The 14,359-nt window shown below is 42.1% G+C and overlaps 1 protein-coding gene across 1 annotated transcript; it reads left to right on the top strand.

Moving 5' to 3' along the window:
* Positions 1-11,026: 11,026 nt before the first annotated feature.
* Positions 11,027-14,088, top strand: fzd10 (frizzled class receptor 10). The gene has a single exon (XM_085909820.1). The coding sequence runs from the start codon at positions 11,690-11,692 to the stop codon at positions 13,439-13,441; it is 1,752 nt and encodes a 583-aa protein (XP_085765946.1). The 5' UTR covers positions 11,027-11,689; the 3' UTR covers positions 13,442-14,088.
* Positions 14,089-14,359: the final 271 nt, after the last annotated feature.

The raw sequence follows: 14,359 nt of genomic DNA, 5'->3' as shown, positions 1-14,359 counted from the left end.
CCTCCCATGGGAGCTGGAATATCAAAAGTAAACCCCCATTCCCCCACTCTTAGGAAAAGATCACAAAAAAGACCAAACAAAGAGGGCATCAAACAAACAAACCCAAACTCTTAGTACTTGTGATGTGTGTCAGCATGGATGTCTGTGCTGCGCTCAACAATGTTCACATGAAGCTGATTTGGGCAAATGGGAGCCCACAGGTCCCCACCCTATCTCACAAGTCGGTAGATTCTTTGTGACTCAGGTCCAATTTATAGTGAGAGCTAAAAACCGGGCAAGTTCATCAGCAAAAGACCAAGGACATTTTGAGAAGGAATTGTCCATTGTGTAGTGGAGTGCATGTGCATTGAAAATTCATATATGAAATGTAGAGGAGGTAGGTTGGTTAGATGTCCTCATCTTATCACCACTTATGACGTCATCATCATAATATAAGGTACATTTACTGCATAGAGTCTTTCAATGGACCCAAGGACGCTTAACAATAAGTCATCGGGATTGTCTGGGAAAGCCTTGCTCTCAAAAGGATAACTTTTATATACATATTGTTTACATATGTTTTTATATGTCATATACGTTGTTGTTGTTTTGTATCACGTTACCTACATCTGAAATTTACAATAAGATATTTTGATATAAATACATACAACAATCAACAAGGACAATTATGCTATTTTGATTTATAGTGATTGCTTTACATTTGAATTTATGTTAGTCTTTCCAATTTGAAAGTTAAATGATAGCAGTAATTAAATTTTTTGATAAATTATGCCAAAGGAGTTATTTTTCTCGATTTGAACGCGCCGTTCCCCCAGGCCTTAACATTTGCCAATATTGCCCAACAGGCTACTCTGGGCAGTATAAGACTAAAATCTTCATTCAAGCCATTCACCCCGTTTGCACAATCATTAAGCCTTTTAAGTTACATAGAAGGGTTTTAGTTTACTATCAGAGATCACTCTGTCTTTCCACCCCTACGTATAAACAGTGACATGAACTAGACTACAAAACCTGACTCAACAGTGTAGTGGTCTGAGTTTCAGGTAAACCTCAACTTTAGGATCACGTATCATCAGAGTTGCGCAACCTTTATGGTATTGTGGTCACAATAAGGTCGGACAAGTCAGTCAGTCAGATGCTGGCAGCTGGAGTTTTTGTTTCATCTCTTCCAGATGCTGAGAAGTCAAGATGATCTATGCCTTTTCCATTTGCCTGCAGAGAAAGACCAAAGGGATGATGATGTCGTCAGGGATGTTTTGGGTGTCAGAAACTGTTGTCATCTGTGTTGCTTTGTTTAAACAGGGTGAGAACTGACATCTCTCTGTAGTTTAAGCAGGTAAGCGGGATCGGAAGTCAACACTAATTCTACTGACCCTGGATCTCTTTGGGAACTGACCCAATACTACAAATATAAAAAAGAGGTGCTGTCACAACCATTCCTCCAATCTGAACAGACAACCAAAGCACCTTCATCTTTCATTGCTTTGAGTGTTCTCTTTCACCACTTCTCCCTCTGTGGTTTTGTCATATAAGCTGGTATTTCAGCTCCAGGACACGTCCATTCACACCTTTTGGTAAATCGCTTTCATGTTGCTGCCTCAACTATTCTGATATGAACATGGTCAGCCGGGTGAGCCCGGTAACACGGAGGCAGGCAGACCGTTGACAAGAAAAACATTGTCACCGAGGACTGTGTTTCCATTCCACCCCTCCGCCATGAGGTTTGAAGATTCATCTCGGATCTATCCTTTGTTTCCAAAAGCAGGGTGGGTTGACCAGACAGGGAAAGTTTAGCTGCCTACAAAGACAGCATGACATCATACCAGCGCGACATGATGCACTTTCTAAAACCTCCACTTTTGGACCTGTTTTTAAAGGTTTGCATGATTGCTCTCCAAATATGCCATTCTAATTATATGGGCAAAAAAATGAAGTATTTCTGGGGTTTTTTGTTCGGATTTGTGAAAATCAAATGATATTGTAAAAAAAAAAAGTCCCATCCATGCAAACCTGCAAAAATAACTGAAAACATTGAGACAGCTGGATCAGTAGTGGGTTGTGTCTTTTTTTAAAGGAACAGCAAACTTTGTCTTGCCGCATCTAAGACTAAATGGCATTTTAGATCTTCTTCACTTCAGCTTTCTTTTATACAGCACTTTCAAACTTTGTTGCATATTTACTCACATTGAACACTTTTCAAGTATGTGAATCGTTTGCACAAATCATACAATTATCTTCACAAATGTCGACTTTGAAAACTTTTCAGGCTTCATGGCAGCCGTAAAAAGCTGGAACAACACAATTTTTATTGTGTGCGGTTAAAAGCAGTGTTAAATAAAAAGTCAATGATTCAGATCCTTAAAAAACACATCATACAACCGCAACACGGTTTAACTGGTGAATTTAGCACATGCAATATATCGCTACAGAGACAAAGGAACATCGTTTCCTGAGTTATTTGATAAGACAATAACAGTATCGTTCCCCAATGATTCCATTCAGTTTGCTTGAGTGAAAACATTCAAGTGTATAAAATAGGATGTAATGAAGTCGCATGTCTAAGTGGCTTTTTGTCAAAGGATCCTCATTTGATCATTGCTCAGAAAGCACAGGGAAAAAATGTGAAAAAATGTGAAGTATTAAGTTGGGTATTTTTGTCGGGGACTCGTCTTGATCAGCACATACAAAGAAGTCAAACAACCATTGCACATGCAATAAAAGCGTGAGAGGGAATAAAGCCCCACAGCACATTGCGTAACTGGGTTACTAACAGCTATCGCTTTTGTTTGACAAGAAGTTTAATTTGTGAAAGCAAAATGTTTTATTACCCCCCCGAAATAATCTGTAGCGCATTAAACTTTACACTTTTTTCCCAGCGTTTTTTTTTTACACTTGAATATGACTCCTACTTGACTTCATATTTCCTCTCCATATTACTTTTGATATCTTTTCAAGTTAAGAAGTCAAAACATATGGCCCACATGCTTACTAATGTCTCGAACGCACAGTGTTGTGAGGAATGAGAATGACAAGTTATTTAGTGCTGTTTTGATATTTGAGCCCGAGGAATGCCTGCAGATACACATGATCCCCCTGTCTGAGGAGGAAACCTCATAGATGAGGTAAGACCGCTTACAGCAATGAAACAATATCTGAAACAGATTAGAAGAGTCTTTCCTCCGCGTGATTCGGCTTCCTTTCAGCACACCCAGGTGTTGCACCACACGACAGCGAGGTGATGAGAGCACGGTGGATATGCGATTGCGACCTGGAATGTATTCTGGAAGCTGGTAGAAAGGAAAGTTCATTTTTGTCAGTCGTTGTAACCCCCAGTGTCGTCTGACTGACATTTGAGATTTGTGTTCACCCGTCTGACATCTCGCCTTCATTGTTCTTCAGCGGATGAAGATGGATGTGCAAGAATGTGCAAAGATCGAGAAAAAGTAAAATTGCATCAGAATGACAAACATTTGTGGGTCTGCAGACACTCTCTCTTCCATCTTGTCTTAAACATGTTCAGGTTTCACTGTGATAAAGTCCCAGGACATTGAATCTCCTCGCTTCACACCTTGTTGACGTCCTGAAGAATGAAGCGTAAAATGAGCTTTTACATTTAAATTGGACTTCAAAGAAGCTCATTCTGTTTGCTTTTGTGTGCAGCATTCTGAACCAACCAATATACTGGTTATCTGCTTTGAGGCAGCCAGACTCGTGATCTGTACTTGCTTCTTTGTGTGGCAAATCAAAACGGCCAATGAAACGTCTATGGGCATGTGAATAAAGTAAATCAACTTGTGTGCTGCTCTTGTGGTGCCTTAAAAAAAAGACTTCCATACGCCTGTGAACACAATGACAAGCCTCCACAAAAATCACACAACAAAGCTGTTCCCATTCTCATTGCCACAATTGCCAGTCCAAGCGTTCGTCGTTTCCGCCCCCAGCACTGGATATCGATGAAAAACGAGCAGATCACTTACATCTCAGCCGCTGCTGTGGAAAAGCTGTCTGTTCCTATTTATTATGGTTGTGTTTTTCTGTCTGTATTGATAGCCATTTCCTCTTCCCCCGCAGCAGCCTCGGAGTCTCCGTACCGACGCACAGCACAGCACATCCAGCGCAGTCCCACCGAGTGCAAGCATAGGAGGAAATCAATAGAGAAAATATTGCTGCAGGCTCACACATTTTTATCTTGCTTTGAACGAGTCAGCTTTAATTTGACTTTGATCTCAATTTGCTGCTTTTGGGATAGCTTGGCTGCACATAGAAGGATTGAGGTGGGGGGGGGGGTCTTCCACCAGGGCTTAAATACAAAAGACCCCGTGAGTTGAAGCCTTGATTTTGTCCATATGTGTCAGTCAGTGTCCATTATAGGTTTGCAAGGACAAAAGGCAACTAATACTACAGGGCTTTCGCTGATCTACGGCCGATCAGAGCAAACGTTGGACAGTGTTAGCCAGGCCGCACGACAAAGAGACCCTTAACGCTGCCGTCTGAAGCAGCTCGATGGTGATGTGTGCTAACAGGTTGACGTGACGCACAGCTGGCGCTGATCTCAATGCGGGCGACGTGTCACCCTCCTTCCCATCCGACCTCTCTCATCCACACATCATTAGATGTGACACACCAAAGGAATGATGATATTATAGCATCACCTAAGGCCCACTAAAGACGTCCTTGCTTCATCTTTTTCAGACCAGTGAATTCTTAAAAGAGAAGGTGTTTGGGATCGTGTTTCTCTTTTATACAGCCGAGACAAAAGGGAAGGATAAATGACCAGGGCAGAGAAAAGACCAGCGCCTTGCTGGGCAAAGAGGGAAGGTTCTAATCTAATTTGAGTAGAGCAGGATATGTGAGTGTGTGTGTGTGCGTGTGTGAACATGTGTGTGTGCAGACATGCATGGCTCCACCGCACAGTGTGAGGGGACTGTGGGAATGGGACAGGAGGGCTGTCCTATTCAATGGCTCCTCCACAGCCAGAAGCAGTGGGGAGTCTCCCCTGACGCGCTGATTCCGGCCGGCCACTCAAAGAAGGATTAGACCAGTGAAGGCCTTCCTGATTAACAATTCACACTCAAGTACCCCCACAAGGACCTTGGGTAATAATATTGCCATCAGTCTCCCTCACCGAAGCAGACATTACAAATCTTTCATCCTTTTTTTTTTACTTTTTTCCTCTCCTCGTTCATGTGAAGGGTCACTGATCACTCGTGTTATGTGACTGAGGAAAAAGTCACCCAACACTTCTTCACTGGGGCGGATTTTTTTTTTTTAAATAAGTTGTAAAATTGAACAATTATCCCTCTCTTCATTCTTCTCCTAAATGACCATCCCGTGGAAGAGTGATTCAAAGCAAGCTCGCCGTAGACCGACTTGGCCTTCGTCACAAACAAAAAGCCATTGAAACGGGCTTTCTTGGCAAGCAGCCTCTCAAGGCCCACCATCGACCATAATTACACTAATCTATAAACACTTAGAAGGTTACAAAAACTGTCACTTCCTCTTATTAAGCACAAGGCACAAAGAATGAGGTCAAAGGTTGCACCTTCCATTGATGGCTGTGACGTATTCTTGTGAGGCAAGGCACATTGGCAAAAAGATAGGGAGAAAAGGAGTGGCACAAATTAGCCCTCATTAATAAATTACTTAATTGAACTATTTAAAACGCATGAGGATGAAATACTGCAAGCTTTGATGTAGTCAGGCCTCCTCAATATTTAATCGCTTCACTTGTGCATTTCCCAATAACTTATCTGACCTTTTGCTAAAAACTGGAGCTCCTATAAAATTCAAACACACATTCATGTCACAATTAAAAACTCGTTTTAAATTTTTCAGTCGAAAAATTTGGAATGAGACCAAAATTTGATTGAAAAATAAGCATTTTTTTTGTCATAGCCTCAAATAGTTGAGTGGCAATAGGGGAGAAAATAAAAGATTATGTTGATAAAGGGGATCATCCTGAGCTAAACGCTGAATGTGTGCGATCAGGGGGGGAGAGAACAGGATCTTTGGACAATGCACGGAGCGTATGAACAAATAGTCTCACCTCCAGCTGAGTGTGTTGTTTCTTCTCATTGTGCACTCTGAAAGCCAAGAGGAGGGCCTTGGTTAAGAAGATTAGAGTCCTACCCCACCCGTACATTTAATCAACACGGCCTTTCAATGCCGCCAACAATACCAAACATGTCCAAAATGTCACCTATTTCTCCCATAGCTTACCTCACATGCTGGAACGGAGGACAAATCATCCAAAAGGGGCAAAGAAAACCAGGATGAGGCTTATTATATAGAGGGATGGCATAAACAGATTTGTTGTCTTCAAAAACCTTTTAAAATTGTCACCATCACAGCAAACCCTTTGATATCAATCAAATTTAAGACTTGAACAAAATGCATCAACTCCAGCTTCTTTGACACTATTAATGAAAATTCCCTTAAAAACCTGAGCAGCTTTGCTTGCTTGCCCTTCATTTCTTTCATCCGTGGTTAAATATGTAAATAAAATGTCTAAAGTCATTCTTCAAAGGGGAACAAAAGAAAAAAAAGAGTCCGGAGGAAAAGACAGCCATAAAATTCCTCTGATTCTCCATAACATTAGCCAGAGGGGGGCCAGCTTCCAGCCAGAGCCTAGCAGCAGGGGTGCCAGCAAGCACCATAGAATCACAGATTGCAAATCCCACACACAAAAAATAAAATATCTTTTCAGCTTCACCCATCAAAGCCCACCCCCTTTCACTTTATTAGTTACAGAATTATCTCACAGTTACTTTCTTAGAGATGGTGCAGGGCTAGGTTCCCCCCTTCTCCCACTGTTGTGGTTGCACAGATGAAAAAAAGTTTGGATCTGCATGAGTGCATGCCTGTGTGCGTGCACGTGTCAAATGTATGACAAATATTCTATAGGAGGCCAGTTGTACTTGAAATCAGGTCCAAGACAGAACAATTAAAAGAAAATCACGAGGCAGGCTTGACTCAAACTGTTCCCATCTATATTTCAAAGCCATCGTCGTCATCATGACAAGCACAACGGTCATACGAACAGAGAGACGGGAATGAAAAAATTCCAACAATGATTCATTCCAGCAAATGTTGTCTTCTTAAAAAGTCTGTATTACAATGTTATCCTGCCAGTTTCCGAGTACTAAAGCACCAGTAATAAACACAGATGGATGGGTAGATTTATTTTACAATACTATGGCAGGAACACTGATGATGAGTAAAAGCCCCAGGAATAGATTTTATGACCTATTGTTTTATGTACACATGAGACTACTTTTGTTCTACTTCTGCTCAGCCTGCATATGTGAAAGTAAAAAAGCAGGCATGTCAGCTGTTCTCCCTTTATGAGATGTGACAATAGCTTTCTTTGTATATGACCAAAACTAAATGTGTTCCATACATTGAAGAATTCTCACATAGTAATACATTGGAAGTCATTATTACCTTTTTTAAATGCTGACATGTGTGTTATAATTAACATTTAAATCAAATGTTTTAATCTGGGTATACTAATGATGGTGCTGAAATGGTGTTGAAAATACAGTTTGGGTCTCTTCAATATCGCTACGGTAGACTTGATAAACTGTATTGACAGTGCCAAAATAATCAAGCATTGACTGTTTTCATTCAGCTCCAACCACAGTGTAGGATTCCATAAGGTTGGCTGAGTGTATTTTTCTGATGGCGATCCGGCCAACTTAGTATTAACACCAACAACTGGATGAAAGGAATCTGTGCAACACATGTGCTAAGGAGAATGAGCGTGTATTATTTTCACACCCCGTATATGTTGCTGCTCCACACGCTGAGCCTAAACAGCTGAAATGCCACCATTGAGATACATTGTGCTAAAACCATTTATGCACACTGGTGCCAGGTTTCTCATTTTGCACAGGCACATTGCTGAAATGCCTCTCAAAGCACTTTAGGTACTCTTGTAAAAATGCACTTAAAGCTATATGTGATGTGTATTTCATAGCCAACGAATACCACGGATAAATCTTGAGGCTTAAAACTTTTTTACAAGGTAATGTGAGTGGAGGTCTGGAGGATCTCTCATCAACATACACAAAGCAGAAAGTGTGTACTACCCAAAGTCTGTCATACCAACCTGGCCCCTGCACAAGCAGTCTGACATAAAACTACATCTTTATAAGGTTCATCGAAGTGATAATATGATGTATTATTTCTTTTACATCTGTTCTAGGGGAGTTCCACCCTCAATTGAGGTTTTGTTTTAAACGGGCAATAAAAATCAACAATTTCATTTGATTCTCAAAACCAACCCTTTTGTGTTGGTGGTGGGGGACTGCAGCTGTCCCTTGATTTTTTGCAGGACACGAACTGCTCTCGAATCACTTAAACAAACAAGAGAGGCATACAGTATAGACAAGCAAATTATGATTAGAAAAATGCTTTGGCTGCATGATCTGCACATCTCTTGCTCTTGAAGTGTGCTGAATTAAATATTCTCTACAGATGTGAAATGTGTTATCATTGAAATCAGCACAATTCAACGTGTGCTGGGAAAACATTCATATCAGAATTGTTAAGTTAAGATGACGATGTTGAGTTTTGTTTATTATTATCAAAGCCAAACTGTATTTATTGATAGTTGGCATGAGAGGTAGCGAGAATGGCTGGATGGAAAGTGTTGTATGTAGAACAACATTACTTCGTGTTGAGAGTTGCTTCTATTTGTTAATATTTCATCCTCCTATTTAACTTAACATGACAACCAAAGTTACACCAGCACATTTGGCACACAAGGACAACTCCTGGTGCATTGGGGATTGCTGATGGTGTAGGGGTACTCTCGCCTGTCTTGTGTGCGACGCCGTGAGTTCGATTCCCGCATACGACAGTATGCATGTGTGTGTGACCCCAAAAAGAAAAAAAAAACTGTCCAGCCGTCTATTCCAGCTCATGCAGCGATATCTTCCGGCCTGCGGGACCATTTTGAAAATCAAAAATATGACTGGAAAGCCTTCTTGTTACAACTACACTTGCATTGTATTTATAAATAGTAGGCCGTTGCATTCATTACAAATAGCACTGACTGTACCTTTGCTAATCCGGATATCACCAAAAGTAGCAATAATTTGATAACAAGGGTAGAAATAATTCAATACATGACTAGAAGCAACCCTTCATTATTTTGTTTGAAGTGTTTTATATTATCTTATTAAGTTATGAGTCTCTCTCTCTCTCTCTCTCTCTCTCTCTCTCTCTCTCTCTCTCTCTCTCTCTCTCTCTCTCTCTCTCTCTCTCTCTCTCTCGCTCTTTTTCTCTCTCTCTCTGTCCCTCACTCTCTATCTGTCTGAGACTTGGTCTGTGAATGAGGCCCATAGATTTGACCACTACCCCAATCAGCTCATCACTTCAAATAACATACTAGACTGCGTTATAATGCCCTAGCTCTAATGCCTTGATTAGCATTGCAGTTCAGGGAATGTGTTTTTCAGAATTCAGTTAATAAAAGACTCATGGGAAGACAATGAATGCCGTACATTTTTAGAATGGTCATGCGAATGTTTGACACTCCCAAACATCTGCAGACCAGCAGCAGGTTTACATTAGTAATTGCTTTACTCGTGATTTTCAAAAGTTTGTATTCCACAATGGACTAAAATGACATTAAATACTATTGTATTGTATTATATTGTATTGTATTGTATTGTATTGTATTGTATTGTATTGTATTCTATTCTATTCTATTCTATTCTATTCTGTTCTATTCTATTCTCCTGATTCCAGATCAGTTGTATAAAAAGAAATCCAAACAGTTCATGCATTGTTGTCTTACTTCCTTCATTGACAAATACAGGAACCGAAAGTGGTTTTAAATAGGCCAAATTAAACAGACATCTTCACAACTACAGTTGGAACATATCTTTTGTACATTTTTGCACAAATATTTATTCTATGTGGGACTTGTGAAAATGTGGTTATATAAGCCATCTAATTTTATTTTTTAATACAAACAAAATCAAATTAATGAGCTTTTTTGTACAATCGTGAACAAATACTATTACCCTGAATGACATTGCTATTGAGTGCGTGCCCGGATATTCTCATTCTACAATAATGTCAAAACATATCACGTGACTGTTTGCAGCTAATTGCTTTATTTCCAAGGAGAACAAAACCATATCCGTGTTAAAGGGGAATACATAAGCAAATACATAGGAAGTCTTAGATTATATCAAGCCCAACAAATGCAATTATATCAGCCCTACAAATGCATCTTTTTTTTTATCATTTCTAATATTGAATCACTGCAAGCCTCAGTGTCCAGGTAAACACGAAAACGTACAGTATGTATTATTTATAGGAAGCCCAGCAAAGAGCAAAGAGGCAATATATGTTTATTAATAAACTTGACCTAAAGTAATGCTAAGATTTAATTGAGACTGTAAGACATGTAAATATTGTGGTTGTTTGCTGTGCGGTGTAAATATTTTGGCTGGGAATATTTTCTTATACTGTACTCATTTAAATATATTTATACTATATACCTACACCAGGTCCCTGTATAGCTATCAACCATATTGTTGAATAGAAATAATTTTAACTTGGCGATCTTGTATTGGCACGAATGTGGCTGTACGCGTGTATAATAAATGTAAAAAATATAACGCGCATGGGAAAACCAGGGTGAGAAACACATCCCGTCTCATCAAAACTTAAACACACCAGAAATTTTTGGTGTAATGCGCATTTGACGCGGTGCGTCCTGGAAGCATATTGTGCAATGTTTAAATGTTCTTGTTTCCAAAAAAAAAAACATATTCACATTGCACTGATGTGAAGTTTGCAGTCGGGCACAACCAAAGAGACTGCGGGGCCGTTTAAAATGCAGTAATGAACAAGCTGTTCCACACGATTAGGAAATAAGCCGCGTGTCAGTGTCATCTTTCTTATGCTAAGTGGCTGTCTTTGAAGGCGGATCTTTTGGCAGGTTGGACCGGGACCGAGGCGGCTCCGAGCAGCTCAGCTCAGACAAGCGCTGCCACCAAACGCATCAACAGCCCAGCCCGTCCGTCCGCCCGCCCGCCTCCCAGGAGCGCCAGCCGCTCCATACTACTTGTGGCCAACGTGTGATATTATCGCTAAGGATGTTTATTTGAGTCGGACGTCATTATTTGTGACCCGCCAAAAAAAAAAGCAAGAGCGGAAAAAAAAGAAAAAAAAACAGGAAAAAGCAGGGGAGGCGCTCTACTTGTACTCTGAGTGAGGCTCTTCCAACTTCTTGCACTGGGACGGGAAGCACGCCGCTGCAGACAGCGCTGGACAGAAAACTCGCACGAAACGAGAGGATGGAGGGCTTGGACTTTTGCGAGTGATTTCTTTTGGAATGCATGGCCAAAGAGATTTTTTTATGGACACATTTGAGGCTTTTGGAGATCCACGCCATGAAAATTGAGTGAACACACATGCTGCAAGTCTTGAATCACAAACAGGGTGTCCGACAGCATGGGCTGCAACGCACTCTCCCTTCTGCAAAACTCAATTTTTGGACCAATGTGGGATTTATGTTTTTATTGAAGTTTGCCAGGCAAGGTGGTCTTGCAACAGAAAGCGGCGTAAGTTCAGCCACTCTGATTTGGTTTCATAAAAGACTTTGCAGTTGTATGAGATAACCGATGATGGACAGTTTGTTTCTTGTTTTTCAACTCAAGTAGCGAGGATGTGTTCAATTGCAAACCCGAGCCTTATGTTGTTCATGTTGCTGGTGCAATGCATCAATGAAGGCTCAGCCATTAGCTCCGTTGACCCAGACTGGCCAGGAGAGGGGAAATGTCAACAAATCAGCATCCCCCTGTGTAAGGACATTGGCTACAACATGACCCGCATGCCAAATCTCATGGGTCACGACAACCAAAAAGAAGCAGCCATGAAGCTGCAAGAATTTGCAACGCTGATCCAGTTTGGATGTCACAGTCATCTTAAATTTTTCCTTTGTTCGCTTTATGCCCCCATGTGTACTGAGCAAGTGTCCAACCCCATCCCTGCTTGCAGAGTGATGTGTGAACAGGTCAAAGTGAAATGCTCACCCATTTTGGAACAGTTCAACTTCCCCTGGCCGGATTCATTGGACTGCTCACGTCTACCCACCAAAAACGACCCCAACTACCTCTGTATGGAGGCGCCCAACAACGGCTCGGATGAGCCTCCCAAAGTCTCGCACACCCAGCCGCCGGATTTCCGACTGCACCGTCCCCTGAACGGAGCGGATCTGCACCCGAAGGACACCGGCGGCAGGAAGCCGTGCAGCAACTCTGGCAAGTTCCACTATGTTGAGAAAAGCGAGTCGTGCGCCCCAAAATGTTACCCGAGGGTGGATGTCTACTGGAGTCAAGGGGACAAGCAGTTTTCCTTGGTATGGATGGCCATCTGGTCCATCCTGTGCTTTGTCTCCAGCGCTTTCACCGTGCTTACATTCCTCATTGACCCCCAGCGCTTCAAATACCCAGAGAGGCCCATCATCTTCCTCTCTATGTCCTACTGTGTTTACTCGGTGGGCTACCTCGTCCGACTTTTTGTGGGAGCCGACAGAATCGCCTGCGACAGGGACAACGGGGTCCAATATGTCATCCAGGAGGGCCTGGAGAGCACCGGCTGCACTATTGTGTTCTTGATCTTGTATTATTTTGGCATGGCAAGCTCTCTTTGGTGGGTGATCTTGACCCTCACGTGGTTTCTGGCCGCTGGAAAGAAGTGGGGTCACGAAGCCATCGAGGCCAACAGCAGCTACTTCCACCTCGCGGCGTGGGCCATCCCGGCTGTGAAGACCATCATGATCCTGGTGATGAGGAAGGTGGCGGGGGATGAGCTGACAGGTGTGTGCTATGTGGGCAGCATGGACGTCAAAGCTCTCACGGGCTTTGTGCTCATTCCTCTCTCCTGCTACCTTATCACGGGCACCTCCTTTCTCCTGTCTGGCTTTGTGGCTCTTTTCAACATCAGGAAGATCATGAAAACAGAGGGGGAGAACACAGACAAGCTGGAGAAGTTGATGGTTCGTATCGGGGTCTTTTCTGTGCTTTATACCGTCCCGGCCACTTGTGTCATCGCCTGCTACTTCTACGAGCGACTCAACATGGACTACTGGCGCGTGCTTGCTATGAAGGACAAGTGTAAAGACAACGGCGTACAAGAGTCCGAGTGCCTTTTGACCACCTCCATCCCCGTCGTTGAGGTTTTCATGGTGAAGATCTTCATGCTGTTGGTGGTGGGCATCACCAGTGGCATGTGGATCTGGACCTCCAAGACCCTCCAGTCGTGGCAGAACGTGTTCAGCCGGAAACTGCGAAAGAGAACGCGAAGGAAGGCAAGCAGTGTGTTCACCAGCAGCCGGCCATACATGAAACCTCACCCGTCTCTCAAAGGGCACACTTCTAAGTATGAACCCACGCGGCCCCCTCCCACATGCGTATGAGCTGGCTCTTTTCCTGTGTATGACCCCCACCCCACCCTAAAACACTTTGAAAACCCTTACCACGAGACATTTTATTCAAGAGTGCCATGATGTATTTATGCAAGCTGCATTGAATATCATGCAACACGTTTTTTTGTTGTATCTCGAACAAGAGCTGCCTTTGTTTGTGAAAAAAAAAAAAAAAATGCTTCTCTTCTGTTATCCAGCTGAGGATCCTGGTGGAGAAAAAAAATGTGCTGTTTCAATTATGAGAAAAGGAGTGGAATAACCAATTGAGCTGTGCCATGGGGTTATTTGAATAATGTGCAATAGATGTTTTGCTTCCACGCGGCAAAGACACTTGTACTGTTTAGTGGAAGATTACAGACGAAGAAAGGACCCCAGAGACAATGGAGGCAAATGGTCAGAGATGAGTGTTGTGTTTAGAGGCTTTTTCATGGAAATGGAGCCAGGCGTCATATATGTTTGAACTGGGAGCGAGAACAGCTGCTGAAAAGCAGCCCAGACCTTCTCCACTGCCTTTTGTGAGGCAAATCCATGCTGTAAATTAATTAAGCACTCTGTATTGAAAAGTTGTTTGTGCGCGTTATTGCGTTTTCAGTTGCTGTTTTATAGCACAAGGAAATGTTTTCTATGTATTTCTAAAACTGCAGATTTTATTAAAAAAAAACGTTCTAGTTTTAAATGCTGGTCAACCTTGCATTGTGTTGCAGTTGAATTGTTTTTGCTGTTTTCTAACACCCGCACAGAAATTGTTTTTGGTTTTGCGTCAGTTGCCGCTGTTACGCTTTCTCTTATTCGGTGCCGCTGTATCGTCTTTATTCCTATAAATGTTGACGAGTCAGTTAAGCATGAATAAATGTTTTCTCACGCTACAGGCAATCAAAATATTGAACGACCGCCAGACGCTCAGCAGCC

The sequence above is a fragment of the Syngnathus leptorhynchus genome, chromosome 4 (genome assembly GCF_054491065.1).
Source record: "Syngnathus leptorhynchus isolate UIUO chromosome 4, UIUO_Slep, whole genome shotgun sequence".
NCBI classification, from domain to species: Eukaryota; Metazoa; Chordata; class Actinopteri; order Syngnathiformes; family Syngnathidae; genus Syngnathus; species Syngnathus leptorhynchus.
This window is presented reverse-complemented; position numbering and strand designations above follow the sequence as displayed.

Coding starts and splice junctions, on each gene's coding strand:
- fzd10 (XM_085909820.1), top strand. CDS start 11,690: ATGTGTTCAATTGCAAACCCGAGCCTTATGTTGTTCATGTTGCTGGTG.